This window comes from Triticum urartu, chromosome 5A, assembly GCF_056163025.1.
Source record: "Triticum urartu cultivar PI428250 chromosome 5A, HENAU_Tu73, whole genome shotgun sequence".
Lineage (NCBI taxonomy): Eukaryota > Viridiplantae > Streptophyta > Magnoliopsida > Poales > Poaceae > Triticum > Triticum urartu.
This window is the reverse complement of record NC_141877.1, coordinates 624113493-624128923: the sequence shown is the minus strand read 5'-3', so window position 1 is coordinate 624128923 and position 15431 is coordinate 624113493. Positions and strand designations below refer to the sequence as shown.

Sequence of the window (15431 nt, the reverse complement as noted above, 5' to 3'; positions counted from 1 at the left end):
GCACACAAAGTGTTCCTCCGGCAAACGGGAGTTGCATAATCTCAGTCATAGGAACATGTATAAGTCATGAAGAAAGCAATAGCAACATACTAAACGATCGGGTGCTAAGCTAATGGAATGGGTCATGTCAATCACATCATTCTCCTAATAATGTGACCCCGTTAATCAAATGACAACACATGTCTATGGTTAGGAAACATAACCATCTTTGATTAATGAGCTAGTCAAGTAGAGGCATACTAGTGACGTTTGGTTTGTCTATGTATTCACACAAGTATTATGTTTCCGGATAATACAATTCTAGCATGAATAATAAACATTTATCATGATATAAGGAAATAAAATAATAACATTATTATTGCCTCTAGGGCATATTTCCTTCAACTGTGCCATCGCATCAACTTGGCATGCTCTTCGTTTCTGAACAGACGTTTCAACCGTGGTATTATAGGAGCATTCCACATCACCTTCGCAAGAACCCTCTTCCCGGGGGGGCTCGCCGTCAACATCACCAGGGTCATCTCGTTTGATCTTATACCGCAATGCACCGCATACCGGGCATGCGTTCAGATCCTTGTATGCACCGCGGTAGAGGATGCAGTCATTAGGGCATGCATGTATCTTCTCCACCTCAAATCCTAGAGGGCATACGACCTTCTTTGTTGCGTATGTACTGTCAGGCAATTCGTTATCCTTTGGAAGCTTCTTCTTCAATATTTTCAGTAGCTTCTCAAATCCTTTGTCAGCAACAACATTCTCTGCCTTCCACTGCAGCAATTCCAGTACGGTACCGAGCTTTGTGTTGCCATCTTCGCAATTGGGGTACAACCCTTTTTTGTGATCCTTTAACATGCGATCGAACTTCAGCTTCTCCTTTTGACTTTCGCATTGCGTCCTTGCATCGACAATGACCCGGCGGAGATCATCATCATCGGGCACATCGGCTGGTTCCTCTTGATCTTCAGCAGCTTCACCCGTTGCAGCATCATTGGGCACATCGTCTGGTTCCTCTTGATCTTCACCAGCTCCCCCCGTTGCAGCATCACCGTATTCAGGGGGCACATAGTTGTCATCGTACTCTTCTTCTTCGCCGTCTTCCATCATAACCCCTATTTCTCCGTGCCTCGTCCAAACATTATAGTGTGGCATGAAACCCTTGTAAAGTAGGTGGGAGTGAAGGATTTTCCAGTTAGAGTAAGACCTCGTATTCCCACATTCAGTGCATGGACAACACATAAAACCATTCTGCTTGTTTGCATCAGCCGCATCGAGAAACTCATGCACGCCCTTAATGTACTCGGAGGTGTGTCTGTCACCGTACATCCATTGCCGGTTCATCTGCGTGCGTTATATATAATTAAGTGTCCAAATTAATAGAAGTTCATCATCACATTAAAACCAAAGTACATACATAGTTCTCATCTAACAACATATAGCTCTCCAGAACATCTAATTAATTAAACCATACATTGAAACTATGTAAAACATTTCAATGTGAAAACAAATGCGATCATAATCGCAACCAAGGTAACAATTGATCTAACGGCATAATGATACCAAGCCTCGGTATGAATGACATATTTTCTAATCTTTCTAATATTCAAGCGCATTGCATCTATCTTGATCTTGTGATCATCGACGACATCCGCAACATGCAACTCCAATATCATCTTCTCCTCCTCAATTTTTTTTATTTTTTCCTTCAACAAATTGTTTTCTTCTTCAACTAAATCTAACCTCTTGACAATAGGGTCGGTTGGAATTTCCGATTCACATACATCCTACATAAATAAAATCTATGTCACGTTGGTCGGCATAATTTTCATAAACAATAAATGAACCAATAGTTATAAAGATAATATATATACCACATCCGAATCATAGACAGGACGAGGGCCGACGGGGGAGGATACCAAAACCATCGCACTATATAAGATGCAATAATAAAAGTAAGAAAATAATACAAGTATCTATGTAAACATACAAGTAAGAATATTTTTTTCCTTTCAAAAAGAAGATAAGAACAAGAGGCTCACCACGGTGGTGCCGGCGATGAGCTCGGCACGGGTGATCGACGGCGGTGAAGACGGGGACGTGGCGTGATGGACCGGTAAACCTAGACAAATATTGAGGAAAATGGAGCTTGAAGGTCGAGCTTGGAGAGGAGAAAGCTTAAGTAGTGTGGCTCGGGCATTCCATCGAACACCTTTTGTGCATAGGAGGTGAGCTAGAGCACCACCAAGCCCTCTCCCCCTCGGCTAGAAAAAAACAGAGCAGTGTGCTCTGCTCTTACGCGAGGGGGTATATATAGGCACCTCATTGGTCCCGGTTGGTGGCATGAACCGGGACTAAAGGGGAGCCTTTGGACCCGGTTCAAGCCACCAACCGGGACCAATGGTGGTGGGCCAGGAGCGAGGCCATTGGTCCCGGTTCATCCCACCAACCGGGACCAATGGCCCACGTGGCCTGGCTGGCCCTCTGGGCTCACGAACCGGGTCCAATGCCCCCATGGGTCCCGGTTCTAGACTGAACCGGGACTAATGGGTTGACCCAGCCTGGACTGTTGCCCCCTTTTCTACTAGTGTTTGTAAAGACCATATGCGAACCATAGAGCAACAAACAAAGCCACTTTGCAACAATGCAGGAAGGAACCAGCTATGAAGAATGTGGATAGGGCATTTGGAGTGCTTCAAGCTCGCTGGGAAATTGTTGGTGGAGCTACAATGATGTGGGAATCAAAAACTTTGTGGCAGCTCATGACATGCTGTGTTATTTTGAACAATATGATTGTCGAGGATGAGGGTGATGATGTAGCCCAAACCAATGATTTTGAAGCACCTCGAGAACAAGTTTAAATCCCGGAAGATCAAGATGTAGCTGAACTCATGAACTTTCTGCAGATGCATCAGAATTTTCGAGATCATCAGGTGCACGCACAGCTACTCAATGACCTTGTGGAGCATATGTGGACCCACAATGAAAACCAAGAGCTAATGTTTGAGTTGCGCACTTAACAAATTTTATGTAACAAGATGTCAAGACATATGTATTTTGGATACCAACATTCGTTATTTACGTGCGACATTAGCTTGCAAGATCGACGTGCATGGATTTACATGGATTTAAGAGCCCATATTTGAGATCTGTGAATACCGAACACAAAATATGAGAGGTCGGTGGGCGCTGTTCGGGGACGTTCCTGCGGGCGTATAAGGGACCATATTCAATTCTGGCTGTAGATGCTTTAAACTTGAGAAGTTTGGTCCTTCTCCAGCCTGGAAGTGGTTTATCTAATGATATATGGTATGGTTTTGACCCCGGTGTTAGTAGTTGACTGCCACCTCATTATTTTTCCTCTCTGTGTCTCTCCTCATATCTTAACCGAGTTCTCGCCCTAGTAGCCATTTAATCAAGGACTGTGATATTTGACACACGTGTGCCATATAAGTAAAACTGCCACACCTCTACTTCTTTCATTTTAAAGTACCATACGATCCCTCGTTCTTTGACCTCGCCTCTTCCCAAATGACCCCGCAGGCTCGCCTGAGAAACCTGCTTCTCCCGCACATCTCGGGCGCTCACCCCCGAGAAAACTGCAACTTCTTCACGTCTACCACATGATTTCTCCTCAGGACAAAGTTATCATGATATTTGTATGCAAGTTATTAGGTTTGTGTTGCATAACTTACCGTGCTATTTACATAGAACGTATCAGGTACTATGCTTCAACAACTACACCCTTTCAAAGTTACCACTGTGTTTTGTACACAAGTTATAAGGTCTTCGATATGTAAAATACCGTGGTACTTACACATAAGTTATCAGGGTATATGTACATCAACCTCCCCCCGGTCAAAGTTACCATGGGGGATTGTACATGAGTTACCAGGTCTATGGTTTGTATATTATCATGGTACTTGCACCTAAAAACCTAGGTGTGTTTCGATAGCTTTTTCCATAGGTCAAAAATTACCATGATGTTTTTGCATAACTTATCACGCCTATAGCACGTGTGCCCCTCATGACACTAAACATTATGTGACTTTCCCGTGGCACGCCATGTGTTGTGTTCATTCAAGAGGCCCACGCGCGAGGCGAGTGTATGTTTTTAACAACTTATATATTTTTCTTTGGTAAAAAAGTTACCATCATGTTTATATTGCAAGTTATCAGTTATGCGGTGCTTATATTATCATGTTATTTACACAAAAATTATTGGGGATGTTTTGAACAACTTTTTCCCGGGGCAAAAAGTTATCATGGTGATCCTAGGTAACCTATCAAGCCCCCCCCTCCCCCCGCACGGGTCAAAAACTTATCATGGTGTTTAGTTATCGCAGTGCATATGTTTTCATACTATTTACACATAAAAATGCCAGGGGAGGGAGGTATACTACCATGCTATTTACACAGAATATACCGGAGTATCTTTTCAAAAAAAAATCCCTACGGTCAAAGTTACCATGGTGCTTCTACTTCAGTTATCAGATGTGCGCTGCGTATATTACCATCTATTTACACATAAATTATCAGGTATCTTTTCACATTTGTTTTCCCCTATGGTTAAAGTTACCACGATGTTTGTATCTAAATTATCAGGTCTATGGCGTGAATGTTATCGTGCTATTTACAGAAATTACCAGGGGGCGGGTTCAACAAATTTATTCCCAATGATCAAAGTTACCACGATGCTTGAAACAAAAAGTTTTTCAATGCTAACATATTAAAGGCAAAAACATGTCAAAAACAGTATTTCCCTTAGAATGTTCAACAATGAGTGTGATAGGTGAGGTAGTTAGCTCCCTTTGTTAATTACCTACAGACCAAAGATCAAATCGTAGTCTAAGCATTATTTTTTCTGAAAATCGAGAAGGCATGTGGGGCCATAAATGACGATTACAAAAATTAGGAAGACACGAACGGGTGTGCCCCATAAAATCGAGGAGGACGTGCGGGAAAGGAAAGAAATCGGAGGAGGACATGAGGGAAAGGAAATAAATCAGGAGGTCGTGCGAAAAAGGAAGGAAATCGGGAGAGAATTGATGACGTTGGATGCGTGTGGCAGTTTCGCAATCTACCACACGGTTGCCATACACATATAAGTTATGTGTCATCTTTCGTGGCAGTGTTCCGGGGGCATGTGCAGTGACACACGACAATGTAGTCCACTCGTCGTGGTGTAGGAAGGTGCAAGCGGTCGCGGCACCGCGTGTAACGGAGAGGCACGCGGTCATTGGTCGTGGTGGCATCGCAGTGAAGTCAGGCGTCAATGATGCCTTGCTCGAGGAGGTCATAGAAGAGGAGGCGGTCACGTCCAGCGTCCCAGTAGCGGGGCAAGCATGCGATACTGCGGTGGCTGAGGCTGTCGAGCACCAGCTCGACATGGGATTCACGGTTTGTGGCACTAGCGGCATGGTCCTTAAGAGAGGCGCTTCACGACCATCGCAGGGTGCAAAATCATGAAGGCACGGACTGGGAGGGATGGCGGTGACGAAGGACGCTACATGCCTTCATCAACTGAGGCCCTGTTTGGTTCGGCTGTGGATTTCTAAAAGCAGCTGTGAAAAAGCTGCTATGGAAAAACAGGTGTGGAAATCTGATGTGAAAAAGATGTAGGTTATTTGGCAAACCAGCTGATACAGCCTTTTCAAATTTTGGCCTGCAGCGGAATCAGATTTTAGAAAGCACGTCCTGGGTTGCTTCCGCTTTTGGTTCAGATTTTGGCAGCGGATTTCTGAAATCGGATTCTGTTGGGTTCGCCCTTTGGTTCAGATTCTGCTGCGCGGCAGCGGAATCTGTCGATAAAAGCTGAACCAAACAGGGCCTGAGAAGGATGCGTATTTGTTGCAGCCAAGGAAAGAGAGGCTCAACTATTTTGGATCAATGGGGACATAAAATGAGAGGCAGAAAGCAGCGTAAGGTTGAAGAAACTATTTCCATGCGGGACCAACCGGTCAAAGTCAAATAAACCATTTCAGTTTAGGGAGATACCAAACTTGTCTGGCTTAAGGACATATTTTTTTTGAAACGGCTAGCTTAATGAGTTATAAGAGCAACTCCAAAGGGCCGACCTATTTCGTACGCCTGCATTCGTTTGGGTCGGTGCGGACAAAAGTGATGGCCCAACGCGTCGACCCAAATCCAAATCACGTCCGCATCGCGTCCGCACCGACGCATTTGTGGCCCAAATTTGCGTTCTAAATGCGTCGACGCGGACGCCGAATGGACGCTTCGCGCGCCTTCCCGTTATCCGCCGCGTCCCCACATGGCGGCTGTCCAACTACCCGCTGCCCACGCGGTCAGCTTAATTTATGACGACGGGCCCACGCGTCAGCAACGACGCTCTTCCTTTTTTAAGCTGACCGTGCGGCGGGGCCGTCCTCATCCAAACTCGCCATCCACATCTGCCATCCTTTGCTCCCTCGTCGCCGGCAAACCCTAGCCACCACAACCACAGTAGAGATGGGCCTCTTCTCCGGCGCCAGCGGCAGCAAGGCCAAGAGCAAGTCCCCCGCCAGCCCTTTCCTCCCGCCTCCGCCAGAGGCAGGGGGTGAACGTGCCAGTGCACCAAGCGGAGTGGCACTGGCAGCAACGCCAGCCTCTGCCGTATCCCGACGTGACGGTGCCGCACGACTGGCATCTGGATCCAGAGAGGATCCCAGTGCCGGCGGCGCCGCGGTCGGCTCGTGCTCACGCGGAGGAGGTGCGGCACCGGCGGGCGATGCTGACGCCGGAGCAGCGCCGCGAGGCCGCCTACGCAACCGACTCGCCCAACTGGGCGAGGTGGTTCGCCTTTGAGCACGAGGAGGCGAGGCGACGGGGCGTGCGCGAGGTCAACCAGAGGTCGCCGCCACCGGCGCTCGTCGTTCGCGAGGAGGACCAGGCGGCGGAGGAGGCCTACCAGGCGGCACTTGCGGCCGTCTTCCGGGAGAGCGAGGAGGACGAGCGGCGCAGGGTGGAGGCGACGGAGGCGAAAGAAGAGGCTCGGTACGAGGCGGCAACAGTGTGGTGCCGCCGGTGGCCCCGACGTCCCCCATCAAGCCGGAGGCGGAGCTCGAGCCGTCCCCCATCGAGCGCTACTCCTGGACGGGAGTAGTGTGCGAATGGGTACGCGCGCCGCCGGTCTGGATGGGAGCGACGCTGACGCAGGAGCAGGCGTACCTCGAGCACTAGCGCAGCATCAGGGTGGCCGAGGTGTGCCGCGACGACGAGTACCTCGAGATGCTCGAGCGCGACCTCGAGGAGGAGCAGCGCGAGGCCGAGGAGGAGGCGCTCCAGGCCGCGGCTGCACAGGCGGCCGCACAACCCCCCGCGCCAGCACAGCCCGACATGACGGCGCTCTGGAACACGACGTTCGCCTGGGCCGGGCCGGCGCCGACGCTCATCGACCTCACGGACCCCGAGGACGACGACGATGCCTAGGGCAGCGCGCCGCCTCGTAATTTAGGCTGTTTTCTTTTTTTAAATGTAAATGTGGACGCATGGACTCTCGCCGGCCTTCGTGGCCGGCTTTAATGTTTAATTAATGATGTTTTTATTTTTTTAATATGCATGCGTTCATTTTTTTGACGGCGTTAAAATGGGTCTCAGGCCAGCGTTGGGCGAACGCGCCGACCCAAATGCGGAAGCAGGCATCCGTGTCCGTCTGGCCAACCCAAACGAATAAAAAACAGACGAAATCACCGTCCGTTTGGGTCGGTTCGTTGGAGTTGCTCTAAGGATGCAAGTTGTTCGATTTTAGAGTTTAGGGATGAATTCCAAACTGCATGATTAGTTGAGGGACAAAAATAGACTTTCCTGTTTCTACGATGATGATGAAACTGGGGGGAAACGAAGTGAGATCTACCCCCACTGCGGGCCCGTACGAGAGACTTCATTTTCGTCGAGAGGGCCCATTTTTGTCCGTGGGACACAAAGATTAAACTGGAGGTCGGCCGGGCCGACACCGACAACAGCGGCTACAGCTTTTAGTATGACAGTGCCAGATCTAGAGATTTTGAGACGCCACGGCCTCTAGTATGACAGTGCAAAGCCTTGACATGTCCCTTATACTGCCCTTGTCAAGCAGAAGGGTAGTTCTTTCACTTCCAGTGCATGCAGTCTATACTGCCAAGCATCCCCGGGAAGCCCTTGTTGGCATTCATCGCCAACAAACGGGCTGTATCTTCAGCTGTCGGCTCTCTCAGATATTCAGGGCCAAACACAACAATTACAGCCTTGCAGAACTTATACAGGGACTCTAGGCATGTAGACTCGCTCATACGGACGTACTCGTCAATGAGATCACCGGGCACTCCGTATGCAAGCATTTGGATGGCGGCAGTGCATTTCTGATAAGAGGAGAAACCAATGTTGCCGACGGCATCCTTTTTGCACTCGAAGTAGTCATCATAGCCGACCACTCCCTCTCTAATATGGTTGAAAACATGCCTACTCATACGGAACCGGCAGCGGAATTTGTGATGTTTGAACAACGGGTTTGTTGTATCAAAGTAGTCCTTCCAGAGAAGAAAATGCCCGCTCTCTCGGTTACGATTCAACGCCGGAAGGTGGCCCGGAATGGAGCCACGGAACAACGGCCGCTGGTTGTTGAGATGGTGGTGGACCAACACGGCAGCCAGTATCTCCTCCTCGTCGTCGGATGACGAATCGTCGGTGTCGCAAAGGAAATTGCGGAAAAAGAACTCGTCGGCGGAGTCCATTTTCGTACCTTGGCAAACTGTCGAACAGTTTGCGGGCGTCGAAGAAGGAGACGGCCGGCGAGGGGAGACGCGGCGCCCACAGACCAGCTAGCCGCCCTGCCGGCGTCCGACGAGCGTGCAGGTTGGATGTGGCAAGGGAGGCGAGGCGTCTTCTTGGTCGCGGGCGGCTGTGCGGTGGGGAAGCGGCGGCGGGAACCAGTTTGCTCCCCGGCGGCAAAACGGCGGCGGGGGGCGACGTGGGGCAGGGGCGGCGTTGCTGGGCGGATGTGGAGGCGGCGGCAGCTGGAAGAGTCGCCGGCAAAAATGGGCGGCGGCGTCGGTGACGGAGGAGGCGGGGCGAGGGTTGCTTGTTAGCCGGGGGAGGGGGAGGGTGAGAGGGGTGGCCAATGTGCCACAGACCAGCAGGGCCGGGGACAGGAGTAGGTGAGCGCGCGCGTCCGTCGCGTGTCCGCGCCGACACAAATCGGGCTAAAAATGGGCCGGGAATGGATCTCCCACGGATGAAAAACGGATGCGCGTCTGTTTGTGTCGGCGCATTGCGCCGCTTTTTCTGTCCACACCGATTCAAATGGACACCCGCGGACGAAATGGGTCATCCGAGTGGAGTTGGTCTAAGGATGGTTCGATTTTAGAGTTCAATGATGAATTCCACACTTTGATTAGTCGAGGGACAAAAATGGACTTTCCTCTTTCTACGGTGAAACTGGGGGAAACGAAGTGAGATCTGCCCCCACCGCGGGCCCGTACGAGAGACTCCATTTTCGTCGAGAGGGCCCATTTTTGTCCGTGGGACAGAAAGATTAAACTGGAGGTCGGCCGGGCCGACACCCGCGACAGCGGCTACAGCTTCCTCAGACTCCGCACGCTTTCCTTCCGTGGTCGGCGCGCTGTTGGATTCTCGCCAATCCACACAACAGGCCAAGGCAAAGAAACATCACCGAAGCCACCAACGGCTCGCTGGGGTTCGAATCCATCCTCTTTATTTACTCATTAAGCAACTCGAGGATGAAACAAATGATTGATAAGATGAAAAAAGCCACTGGGCTGGACGACTCGCCTGCTTCCACGTACGCGCCATGAGAACTGGCGTCCGGTAAAGATGGGTTCTTCTTTGCCAAAGTTGATATATTTCTATCGCTGTCGATGTCGCCGTGGAGGGCTTCCCGTTCAGACCTGACCCACCTGACGAAGAATCAATCAATATACACTCCTATATATCCTGAAGCCGAGCTGCCATTGTTAATGCTGGTGTTGCCGAGCTGGTCAAACATCCCGGTCCGAAACCAGGACAGGGGACGGAAGACGCGTGCGCCCATCCCCACCATCGCCCGATCGATCCGATCCGATCCGCCGCCACCTGCTTCTGCTTGACGGCGTGCGCGCGTGTGGCGCCGAAAGGGATGGACGCGGTGCCGGCGCTGGCGGTGGTGGACGCGCGCTTCTGCGCGGGGGACGAGGCGGCGCTGGCCGTCGCCAAGACGCTCAGCATGTCCGGCAACGACTTCACCGTCACCGACGCCGCCACGGGCGCCCTGTTGCTGCGCGTCGACGGCGTCCTCTTCAGCCTCCGCCGCCGCTGCCTCCTATCGGACGCCCACCGCCGCCCCGTGCTCACCGTCCAGGAATCGGTGGGTCTTCTTCTCCTCTTTCGTGTCGCCCCCCTCTGTTTCCTCCAAGCTCGTTGATTTCCTCTTCCCCAACCGTCTGACCCTGACGCGCCGCGGTTGGTGGCCGGTCGTTCCATCCAGGCGCTGGTGATGAACACGCGGTGGAAGGTGTACCGCGGGGACAGCACGAGCCGGCGGGACCTGCTGTTCACGGTGGTGAAGCCGTCGGTGATCCAGCTGCGGTGGTCCACCAAGGTCAGCGTCTTCCTCGCCAGCAACGACGCCGAGCAGGCCCCCGACTTCCGGATCACCGGCAGCTACCACGACGGCGCCTGCTCCGTCTCCCTCGGCGAATCCGACACCGTCATCGCCAGGATCGACCGCCGGTCCACCGTGGTGAGCGCGCTGCTGGGCAAGAACGCCTACAGCGTCACCGTCAACCCCGGCATCGACTACGCCTTCATCGTCGCGCTCGCCGTCGTCCTCGACGAGATGCACTACCAATGACCACAACTCAAGTCTCCTCCTGCCGCGGGTGGCTCGTACGAATTGTTGTGTGTGTCAATGCTTTCTGCAGGGGAATCGCGATTCACGAATGCTCTGCTTTTGAGTTGATAATACATGTGTGAGTGTGACGATGCGAAACAGAGATTTTGATCCCATTCGAGAGGGAGGCACTCGGTTGAACGGCTTTGCCTGGTCCAATTCTGTTTCGTTAACTGGTCTCTTTGTAAACATTGGATTGGCCTGTACGTCAATTTGTTTTTCTCCAGAGACCTATCACTTTGCTCACTCCCTTCTGCTTACAGCATCTACAAGCAGACCCTCGAACCCGTCTCAAATGCTTGGGCATGCCGCCCGGTCACTGCCTTGTCATAATTTTTTGACACAGACGGGCCTCTTAGACGGCCCTCAAACGCCCGAGCTGACCAGCATCTCTCATATCCAATACGTCGGACTGACGAAAGGGTCCTGACCGGAAACGCCCCTCAACCCCGGCGGTCTGGTGATGAAGCTATGTACCTGGGGTAGGAGCACGGACCCGTCCCAAAGAGTCCTACCCAAGGACATCTCTAGAAGAAATCACCCATCAATCGACTTGAAGATACTTCACTCGACGGGTTCAAGACACTCGACCATGAAGCTATTCACTCGACTGCCAGGAGATCTACAGTCACTCCGTAGGCAAACGGTCAGCTGTTAAGTAGTCTTCATGGTCATTACAACACTTTATTAGAGGCGTTACCAGTAACGCCCCATCTTAAATGTACTTTAAACCCCTGCATTACTGAGGGCAGGAGGGGGTCGGCGAACTCTATATAAGCCACCCCCCTCCTCAGTAGGAAGGGTTCGCACCCCTGTAATCCATACACGCATAATCCAGTCGACCGCCTCCGGGCTCCGAGACGTAGGGCTATTACTTCCTCCGAGAAGGGCCTGAACTCGTAAACCTCGCGTGCAACAACTTCCCAATAGCTAGGATCTAGTCTCTCCATACTCACCCCCCTACATCACTGTCAGAGTTAGAACCACGACAGTTGGCGCCCACCGTGGGGCAGGAATCTTAGTGCTTAGTTGGAGAAGTTGTGATTTTTCTCGATCCCTTTTGATCATGTTTTCTTGCGGAGTTTTGGTGGAGGACCGCGAGATCCGTCTCGGCGCGCTCACCTTCATCGTCGACGACTCCGCCTGGCTTCAGGAGGCACCGCTCGACATCGACGCGCTCCCCGCCCGCGGTGCGACACATTTCCGCGCATGCGTTCGTGGCGTCCTCCTGCGGCAACCGTCGACCCAATATGGGTCGGCCCCCGTATCGTCTCCCCGCCCTGTCTCCCACCAGCGCAAGCGCTCCGGTCGGTCAAGACTTCAGCGGTGGGTGAGGCACGCTGTGGCCCGCCAATCGGCCGCCCCGCAAGTCGCGGCCATCGAGCCCGTCGAATCCCTCTACAGCCTGTTCGATCTGTCGACTGGCTCCGCGGAGACCGCATCCGAGTGCGACAGCAGCGATCCAGCGGCTGAGGTCCTGGCGGTCGATGGAACACACAGTCCCCCCGGTTTCCCTCGCACTGATGGAGGCGCGGGTGGAGGCAATCCGTCGCATTCCCACGACGAGTATCTCCCCGAACCTCTCACGTCATTACAGCGAGAGGAGCTTCACCGCCGGAACATGGACGCGCTCCGCACTCCTATCGTCGGAGAGACCCCCGAGGCCCGGGCCTTGGAGGACGCGCGTTTGGCCAACTTGGCCGAGCGCACTCGACTGGAGAATCTCCAGCGAGCACTCGACGAGCAAGCGCGTCAGCGGGCTCCCGAGTCTAGACGACGCCAGCTCTTCCCGCCGACGCAGGTATACCGAACCCCAGTTCAGAATTTGGCCGCTGCGGCCCGTATAGCAGAATCAATTCAGCCCTCCCAGTCGGAGGCGGGCAGGGGCTTGCTGCAGATCAGAGCGCTGCTCCGGGCGGCGGGAAACCAGAATTCTGCTGTCTCTCAGTCGCGGAACAGGATCCACAGTCGATCCGTTGCGACGGATACAGTCGAGTCGGCTCACAGCCCGAGATCGCCCCCGAGGCGTGAGGGACGTGGCGACCAGCATGATCAGTACAGGAGGAATGAGCAGTACGATCGCCGGTTCGACCGTGATGATCGACGTCGAGTGCCAACCCCCCCCCCCCCCGAGGAGTGGGTCATATGCGCCTCGACGGCAAGATGACAGACACCCTCATAGTGTTGGGCAGAGGATTCCAGTCGACCCCAGGGACCCAGGCTTTGATGCGAGATCCATCCTCGTTCAAGGTTTGGTTGACAGGAACAGAGCTCATCGAGAAGGCCACAACAGAGATGCGCCTGCCAGCAGCAGAGTACGCGCTTCAGGGCCAGAGTGCTTCAGTCGAGCCATCAGAGCCGCAGTGATACCTCCCAATTTCAGGTTGGCGACTGGAATCGGCAAGTTCACCGGTGAATCTAAGCCTGACACCTGGCTCAAAGATTACCGGGTGGCTGTACAGATTGGCGGTGGCAATGACGAGGTGGCCATGAAGCATTTGCCTCTCATGTTAGAGGGCTCGGCCAGAGCATGGCTAAATCAGTTGGCACCCAGCAGCATTTACACTTGGGAGGACCTCTCCCGAGTGTTTATCACAACCTTCGAAGGAACATGCAAGCGACCTGCAGGCCTAACAGAGTTACGGTCTTGTGTGCAGAAGCCGAATGAAACTCTGAGGGAATACATCCAGAGGTGGATCACGCTGCATCACTCGGTTGAGAACGTGCCGGACCATCAAGCAGTTTGTGCCTTCAAGGAAGGTGTTAAATACAGAGAGTTGAATCTGAAGTTCGGTCGAACTGGAGAGATGTCTCTGAATCGGATGATGGAGATTGCCACCAAGTATGCTAACGGAGAAGACGAAGATCGACTCCGGAGTGGCAAGCAGAAAGCAGTCGCCTAGGAAACTGGAGGCAATTCCAGTCGGAAGCAGAAGCGGAAGGCCGAGCCAGCTGCTCCTGGGGAGGCCCTGGCCGTAGCCCAGGGAAACTTCAAGGGAAAACCCAAGGCCACCTGGAAGCCCAAAAAAGTGCCCAGGGAAACTTCAAGGGAAAACCCAAGGCCACCTGGAAGCCCAAAAAAGTCAAGGATCAAGACGGAAATGATGTTTTGGATCTGCCATGTCACATCCACACCAAGAAGGATGAAGAGGGTAATTTTATTTACCCAAAGCATACCACTCGACAGTGCCGACTCCTGATCCAGCAGTTCCAAGGAAAGCAGTCCAAGGATAAGGAAAAAGAGTCGAACAGGGTCGAGGACAAGGAAGACAGCGATGATGGATACCCCCAAGTCAATTCCACCCTGATGATTTTTGCCGATGTCGAGAGCAAAAGTCGACTGAAAGTCATTAACCGAGAGGTGAACATGGTTGCCCCGGCAACACCCAGTTACCTGAAGTGGTCTCAGACTGCCATCACATTCGACCAGTCTGATCACCCAACGCACATTGCCACCCCTGGGAGGCAAGCTTTGGTGGTCGACCCAATTGTTGAAGGCACTCGACTGACTAAAGTCCTGATGGATGGCGGCAGTGGCCTGAACATTCTGTATGCTGAAACATTGAAAGGAATGGGCATTCCGATGTCCAGGCTCAGCACCAGTAGTATGAGTTTCCACGGAGTCATTCCTGGGAAGAAAGCCCAATCACTCGGCCAGATCGCTCTTGATGTGGTTTTCGGTGATTCAAAGAATTACCGCAAGGAAAAGTTGACATTCAAGGTTGTGGACTTCCAAAGTGCTTATCATGCCATTTTGGGCAGGCCAGCTTACGCGCGTTTCATGGCTCGACCATGTTACGTGTACCTCAAACTGAAGATGCCGGGCCCTAAAGGGGTAATCACTGTTACAGGCAATCGGAAGAAGGCAGAAGAATGCTTTCAGAAAGGCTCAAAGATTGCAGATGCTCAGATGGCAGTGGTCGAGCTGCAAGAGTACCAAAAGACTGCCGATCCGAGTGAATTGCTACGGGCCAAGAAGCCCGCTTCAGAGTCAGCTTTTCAGTCGACTGGTGAAACGAAGACAGTCCACATTCACCCGACCGACCTTGATGCTGCACCGAGTCATATCTCAACGACGCTTGAATCCAAATAGGAAGAAGCGCTCATCCAGCTCCTCCGTGAGAACTGGGACATCTTCACATGGAAACCCTCTGACATGCCTGGAGTTCCCAGGGGGCTGGCTGAGCACCGTCTGCGGGTCGACCCAAAGTTCAAGCCTGTGAAGGAACACCTTCGACGGTCCGCCGTCCAGAAGAAGCAAGCCATTGGCGAGGAGGTGGCTCGGCTCTTAGCAGCGGAGTTTATCTGAGAGATTTACCACTCCGAGTGGCTCGCCAATGTGGTCATGGTCCCCAAGAAAGACAAGTCACTTCGCATGTGCATAGATTTCAAACATATCAATCGGGCCTGCCCGAAAGACCATTTTCCTCTCCCTCGCATCGACCAAATAGTCGACTCGACTGCGGGGTGCGAGAGATTGTCTTTTCTAGATGCTTATTCCGGGTACCATCAGATCCATCTGTATGGACCCGACGAAATCAAAACAGCTTTCATCACCCCATTCGGATGCTTCTGT

The 15431-nt window shown here is 52.3% G+C and overlaps 2 protein-coding genes across 2 annotated transcripts; one reads left to right on the top strand and one right to left on the bottom strand.

Annotated features, from left to right (window-relative positions):
- Positions 1-8081: 8081 nt before the first annotated feature.
- LOC147973479 (uncharacterized) lies at positions 8082-8702 on the bottom strand. Its single transcript, XM_087524695.1, has one exon. It carries the CDS (start codon positions 8700-8702, stop codon positions 8082-8084), a length of 621 nt encoding a protein of 206 aa, XP_087380821.1.
- A 1171-nt stretch (positions 8703-9873) lies between these two features.
- Positions 9874-11081, top strand: LOC147973478 (protein LURP-one-related 15-like). Its single transcript, XM_087522084.1, has 2 exons — positions 9874-10330; positions 10451-11081. The coding sequence occupies exons 1-2, from the start codon at positions 10103-10105 to the stop codon at positions 10814-10816; spliced, it is 594 nt and encodes a 197-aa protein (XP_087378210.1). The 5' UTR covers positions 9874-10102; the 3' UTR covers positions 10817-11081.
- The last annotated feature ends 4350 nt before the right edge of the window (positions 11082-15431 follow it).